General features: G+C 40.4%; 1 protein-coding gene across 1 annotated transcript; it reads left to right on the forward strand.

The window, feature by feature from the left end:
• The first annotated feature begins 5,521 nt into the window (after positions 1 to 5,521).
• LOC143035804 (zinc finger BED domain-containing protein 5-like) lies at positions 5,522 to 6,697 on the forward strand. The gene is made up of 3 exons (XM_076202783.1): positions 5,522 to 5,701; positions 5,802 to 6,049; positions 6,343 to 6,697. The coding sequence occupies exons 1-3, from the start codon at positions 5,522 to 5,524 to the stop codon at positions 6,695 to 6,697; spliced, it is 783 nt and encodes a 260-aa protein (XP_076058898.1).
• The last annotated feature ends 593 nt before the right edge of the window (positions 6,698 to 7,290 follow it).

Consider the following 7,290-nt stretch of genomic DNA (forward strand, 5'->3'; position numbering starts at 1 on the left):
TTCAGCATAGTATGAGAAAGTATCCTGTGAAACGGGCTGAATAAAAGGAAAGACGTATCAATTCAAAATCAAGTGCCGTTGTAGGGAAAGCTTCTACTTATAGTTCTTTTAAAATGTTGTAATTGTGCTAATGATAACAATAGTTTCTACAGTAGTTTTTTTCATCCAACTAGCATTTTCCAATTTACTTACTCTGTTGTTATATCTGAGACGAATTTAGAAACATACCCTTTGGTGGAAAAACACGGTACAGGATAGGAATGAGGCTTGTTCATTGATTTGTGCAGTAGAATATCAACCTCTTTGCCGTGCCGTGTACTTTTTGTACTGAAAAACGACCAACGTTTTCTCTTTCTCTACTCAGTCTGCTCAAGGCCTCGTTCAGCCAAGGCTACATTAACAACAACAAAATGCACTACAGGAAAGACTTGGTGGCAGTGACCAAGCGCAGATAAGGGCGACTATGCCACTGTATTCATTCCTTTTGTAACAAGTGATCGCTTGAAACCAGCTGACGAGCGCCCTGCTGTTTCACCTCTCTTGCCACTGTTAACCCTGTCACCACTGTAGCTACTGTAATCGCCCTTGTGGTCCTCACTTATATATAGGGCAACTCACTTCTTATACTTATAATCTTCTGTCCAGAAGAATGAAAATGTAAAATTCTTCAGTATCTTTCTTCCCTTAATTCTTATACAGTGTGCTTATCTGAGGTACTATCACGGAATAACCAGAGACCACGTATGCAAGATCTTACGTGAGCTTTGCAGTAACGTAGTGATTTTCTTGGTCCAGTGATCTTTAACTTTATATTTAAGATCCTCCCCAAAGGGCGTCATCTTACAATCGTGAACCAATATAATTTTCTCCTCCTCCACCCTTTCACCAATCAGATTCTTTGTTTCAAGTCTATATGGCATTGTTGTTTACTTAGAATAACATCGAGTCTCTGCATAAATCTCACATAGGTTACAAAGGAATGTCATGTCAGCAATACACTCGAGCTCCCGGCTCTTATTTGTAAACAAGGCGGAAAGGCGGACTCAGGCAGCTCACTTGGGCTACTATTTCATATACAATCCTACCTATAAAATGCAACAACCTGTCCTCTACCCCTCTTTCTACCCTCTTTTCTACCAGCCTCTTACAACTGGCAACAAATGAAAGGTAAGTATCCACCCTCCACAACAACGGTAACGACGGAAAGTTTAGAAGAGTTTTCTCTCAGCTGAATAAAATGGTCTGGGATTACCCAGAATAAAATCCTTGAAATTTTACAAAAATGCATTATAATGCAACTATATATGTATATATATATATATATATATATATATATATATATACATATATATATATAAAATTGAAGGTAATTATCTTTAGTCCATATATATATATATATATATATATATATATATATATATATATATATATATATATATATATATATATATATATATATATATATATATTTTTTTTTTTTTTTTTTTTTTTTTTTTTTTTTTACTTTGTTAAACCCATGTAAGAACAAAGGGGCTTCCCTAATCTGAATAAGATAGCTTGGCGATAGCAAATGAAAAAATCTTTAGAATGGACAAAGATGCTTTAGAGAATTACTTCATTCGATGGGAGTTACAGGGATACCCCGTTCCAAAGCTTCTTGGCAATGGAATAGGGTCGGGAGTTGGGACCTGGAAGTTTAACAAGGGGTCTGTGGGGCAGGGTTCGTTATCTTGGACACACAAATTGGTGGTACAAACAGAGCACTTGGAATTATCATTGGCTGTTCGGAGAAACACCTATATACAGCACCTATACGCAGAGACCGGAATTAGACGTTTCTTCAAGCATCTCGACAAGAGCTGTATACATTACATTACACCTACCAAACAAATCCCATAGCACCATAATATGATAGGTCACCGACCAATACAAAGACACAGCAAATCCCAGAGAACTACTGCAAGGCAGTAAATAACATCATCCTAACACCCCATCACAATCACAAAGACACGAGAATACACATACACAGACAGAGCTCTAGATATTCTGCAGTATAGAATTTTTGGTCATCCATCCCCAACTACCAATTCACAAATCAGATTTTCATCTAATCAGAGCAGAGTACACTTACTAGAGTCCGCTGCAGTCATTATGCAACACTCAGGATATACCAACGCAGATTAAGCAATACGACACATAGCATTGGCATTACAAAGATATGAACACAACATACCTAGGATGAAGGACTTCTAGCGGAAACTAAAGAGGTAATTATCTTTTTTCCCATAACTCTGCCATCATTATCTAATCACCAACAATAACTACGAGGTGTAACCTCGTTTTATAAATACATGCACACGATATTCAGCTAAGAGAAACACTCTTTGACAAACTAAATTGTTACTGATAGCTAGACAAAGCTATAGTGATCTTGTGTATTTTGGAATAAAGGCAGAAACTATGAGGGAACAAAAACAGCCACCTCTAACCTATTGCCGGCCATCTATTTACAACGGTCGTTTTTAAAGAGTAACCGAATCAGTTTTGAAAGTCCGTCTTCATGAAGAATGACTAAACGTCATTTCTTGTTATATCGTTTCCATCTCTCTCTCTCTCTCTCTCTCTCTCTCTCTCTCTCTCTCTCTCTCTCTCTCTCTCTCTCTCTCTCTCTCTCTCTCTCTCTCTCTCTCTCTCTCTCTCTCTCTCTCTCTCTCTCTCTCTCTCTCTCTCTCTCTCTCTCTCTCTCTCTCTCTCTCTCTCTCTCTCTCTCTCTCTCTCTCTCTCTCTCTCTCTCTCTCACTCTCTCTCTCTCTCTCTCTCTCTTCTCTCTCTCTCTCTCTCTCTCTCTCTCTCTCTCTCTCTCTCTCTCTCTCTCTCTCTCTCTCTCTCTCTCTCTCTCTCTCTCTCTCTCTCTCTCTCTCTCTCTCTCTCTCTCTCTCTCTCTCTCTCTCTCTCTCTCTCTCTCTCTCTCTCTCTCTCTCTCTCTCTCTCTCTCTCTCTCTCTCTCTCTCTCTCTCTCTCTCTCTCCTTTCCGTCGCAGAACATTTGTGAAGGAAGAAAAAATGCTTCATGAAATTATATTTGTTTCCAGTACAAATTTAAACCTATTGGTTTTCCCTCACTTTCCATTTTTTTTTCTTTGTAACAATTATATTTGCCTTCCCTTCTGTCTCTCCAGTAATCTTATGTCTTGTAAGGAACCTGGAGGATAAACCTGTTCAGCATTCTAGCATTTCCCATATATACTACTTATCCAGGCAAAGAAAATGCAAAACTCACTGTAGTTGTGAAATCAGAAGCAACAGCAGTTTATATCTACTGTTTGACAAAAGTTTCTTCCATGACGAGGACAAAGTGTGTCACCCTAAGCCGTGTCTCTCCTGCACACATCTCTACCTCAAGCTGGATGGGCTAGAATGGAGAGTTGACAGGACTGAGGACGTTATTGAAAAGTATTTCTATATACATTTATAAGATATCCTCTAACCCCTTCGCATCGATGACCTGAAAAAAGCCTAACCGCTGCCAAAACAAAAAGGTAAGTCCCCCTCGGTTGGGAGAGTTGAGATAGGTTCAATCTCCGAAGGAGTTCTATATGAGTGATAAAATCGTAAGGCAAAAACCAGATCAAAAGTATAAAAATGCCTGCAACAGGAACTGGGACAGTTCGTCATAGATACGACTACTGATGAGGGTTTGTTTAGAGTTGAATGTTGTGGCTCGAAATAGACAGTAGAAATATTGATTGATATGTTGATTTAGTGTAATCGGGCAAAGCTCCAATGGTGAACTCCACCTATACGTACTAACCTTAATTTGTAAATTTTGTTCTGTCTAATATCAAACGATTTTATGAATGGGAGGAATAGACAACCCGGAAGAAACAGAATGGTGATAAAACGAACACGTACGGTCCTTCGAGAGTTCCCTGCATAAGCTTGGCGGCAGGCAGTCTAGAGTTCGCCTTCGAATCGAGCAAACGCTTTGTTTCTATCGTGCTATAAACTCATTAATTTGCAGTTCGGGGTCTTTCTTTCAACTAAGTAAAATCAAATAACCTTAACAATGGATTGTAATTGTAAATCTAAGTGCCGAAAGGAGACTTTGGTACATAGCGAGTTTTAATGCAGAAAATATAAAGATATGAAAAAATAGATAAAGAAGTAATGAAAAAAAAAAATCTTTGATCCGAGGCTTCTCTCCTTCAGCCAGATAAAATCATTTTACTTTAGCCAGATTTTTCTTTCTGTTGTCACTCTCTCAAGTAGCTTTATCCAAACAGTAAAACAATGAACCTTAGCGACGTTTTGAATGGGTGTCGTACTTAGTTGACCTAGATAAGTGTTTCTCAATGGGGGCCGTGTGATTTTTACAGGGGGCAATGCGGCCAATTTTAAGAAATGGGGGGCCATGGGAGGTCATGGGGAGCCACAGAGGAATTTCGTTTGTTAGCGAGGATAAATAGTGGCACATGACAACTGTATGTCGATGCAATTGAGCGTGTAAGCAAGGGCGTGTGATTCATGTGTCAGTAGGATTGTGGCGGTGTAGCCGCATAGATGCACCACAGAGTTAGCACGCACACACGCACACACATACAGGCTGTAGCAGCAGACTTCCGGCGCAGACTCGCGAGATGAAAGCGTCACAACACATGGTACCGCTGGAAACACTGTTCGCAAGATAAAAGTGGCACAACAAAGGGTTCCGCCGGAAATACTGTATAGTATATACAGTAAACGTGCCAGACCAAATACAAGTACTTGACTCTCGGCTCTGCTACTGAAAACATCTGCTCTACAGTGTAGATGCAGATGTATGCAGTAGCAAATACCTCCACAAAAAGCTGCTTCCCAATACTAGGTACCTACCCAGGGTGTAGAGTCTACACGCTGGGTAGGTACCTAGTATTGGGAAGCGGCTTTTTGTGGAGGTATTTGTTTCGTGGTGGTCTAAGACAGGGCCAATCTGGAGTTTTCTTTTCCCTGTGATTTTTTTTTCTGCTATAGCTTCACTACCGCTGAATTTTTGCATTAAAACCATAAGTTTATTTTCGTCGTTTTGCTTCAGGTTGTAAGCAAAGAATACATCTCATTTCTGGTATGTATGTATGTTGAAAACTGTGTGTAAAGAGCAGACTGCATTCCTTTTTGCGAAATGCAAAACTTATGGCTAATAGTTTTTGTTTATTTGTCAGCTTGCTTAGTTATTTGGAGGGGAGATATTTCCCATTCAACAATATCGGTAGTTAGTATCAATGAGTTTCGTTTGTTTATGTTCCAGAAAGGTATGGTCAGTGCATCTAAGAAAAAATGCAGGCAATATTCATTCGAATATCTTGCTTATGGATTCATCACAAAATTCTGCAATGCCCATGTGCCTGATATGCAAGGCCTCCATGTCAAATGAGAGTATGCGCCCCTGCAAACTAAGAAAAAAAAATCTGGAGACTGCGCATAAAGACAAGAAAGACAAGCCGCTAGAGTTTTTCAAGAATTTACGTGATGAGTTCCAAGGAAGGATGACAGTGAATCGTATGTTCACCCAAAAAGTGGCAAAAATAGACAGAGGAATGCTGGCTTCTTACAAGATATCCAATTTGATCGCAAAAGCAGGCAAACCTCATACTATTGGTGAATCTCTCATCATGCCGGCAGTGGCCATAGTGCTTTCAACAGTCATGAAGCAAAGTCCACAAGAGGTCACTAGTGTTATTCCGCTGAGCAACTCTTCAGTATCGCGACGCATCGATGAAATGGTTGCTGATGTTGAGAGCCAATTAATTATTCTTAAAATTGCAGGTGAATGAGTTATCGCTTCAACTTGACGAAACTACTTTACCTGATAATTCTGCCCTTTTGACGGCGTTCGCAAGGTTCCTTGATGTCGATGGAATACGCGAAGAACTTATTTTTGCACTGAAATTAACAACTGACACTAAAGGCGAGTCAATCTTCAAAAAACTTAAGGCATATTTTGAGGAAAACAACATTCCACTCAAGAACATCGTGGCTTGTGCAACAGATAGTGCTGCTGCTATGATCGGAAGGTATCGGGGATTCAGTGCGTACTTGAAAAAAGCTGTCCCCAACGTCGTTTGTGTGCACTGTGTTCACCGGCAGTACCTGGTCGCCAAAAACTTAGCAGGACGTCTGCATGGAGCACTTGGGCATGCTATCAAAGCTGTCAACTTGATAAAAAAAAAAATGCTCTGCAGGATCGCCTTTTTCAGCAACTATGTGGGAAGAATAATGAAGAATTCGAACGACTTGTGTTGCACACGGAAGTAAGGTGGCTGTCTAAGGGTAATTGTTTGCAACGTTTTGTTGCACTTTGGGACAGCGTTATCTCTTTCTTGAGTGAGACGGAACTCGGACAAAAGCTTGTTGATGCAAAGAGCGATATACTCTACCTGTCAGACATATTTGAAAAGCTAAATGTTCTGAACAAAGAGCTTCAAGGAAATGACTCCACCTTGTTTTCATGCAAGGAGGCGATCACTGCATTTATAGGGAAACTCAAGCTGTTCTGGCTGAACCTTGGGAGACGGGAGTTTGCCCAGTTTCCATCCTTAGCAAGTATATCCACCAAACTGCTTGATGCTGACCTAGCAGTGTATGTCGACCATCTGAACCAGTTGCATAATGATATGGAAACTCGCTTTTCTGACCTACTTCAAATGACCGTGCCTGACTAGTTTGTGGACCCGTTCATTGCTCGAGCAAGGTTCAAGCGTGGAGGGCACCATAAGCTGTGGATAAATCAAGATGTGTATGAAAAGTACCCACTGCTCTGGAAGGAAGTGAAGTTGCTTCTACTTGCTTTTCCCACGTCGTACTTAGTTGAGACTGGTTTCAGTCGGGTGATGCACTTGCTGTCAAAGACTCGAAACCGCCTTGATATAGAAAAAAGAGGCGATTTACGTCTTTCTCTGACATCTCTGGAGCCAAATATCGATAAGTTGGCAGCCCTGCATCAGTCACAGGGATCCCACTGAAACTTTTGAAAAAAGAGCCAAGTTCGCCTACATGTATTCCTGCTTTATTCATTTTGATAGTATTCAACAAATAAATTTATCCAACTAATATTGTTATTTGATTCATGCCTGAAGTTTTTGAGTCCATGATATTTTCATTTCTTTGAATGATCAGAGTGAGGGATGGATGGAGTTGGCATGGGGGGCCACAAGGTTTTTCTTCGTGTCGAAAGGGGACCACAGAACGAAAAAGGTTGAGAAACACTGGCCTAGATGACATCGCTCCCGTCCGCACAAGGTGACCCTTTTCCTTT

Source organism: Oratosquilla oratoria, chromosome 2 (assembly GCF_046742065.1).
Source record: "Oratosquilla oratoria isolate Oo_2021 chromosome 2, ASM4674206v1, whole genome shotgun sequence".
In the NCBI taxonomy this organism is placed as follows: domain Eukaryota; kingdom Metazoa; phylum Arthropoda; class Malacostraca; order Stomatopoda; family Squillidae; genus Oratosquilla; species Oratosquilla oratoria.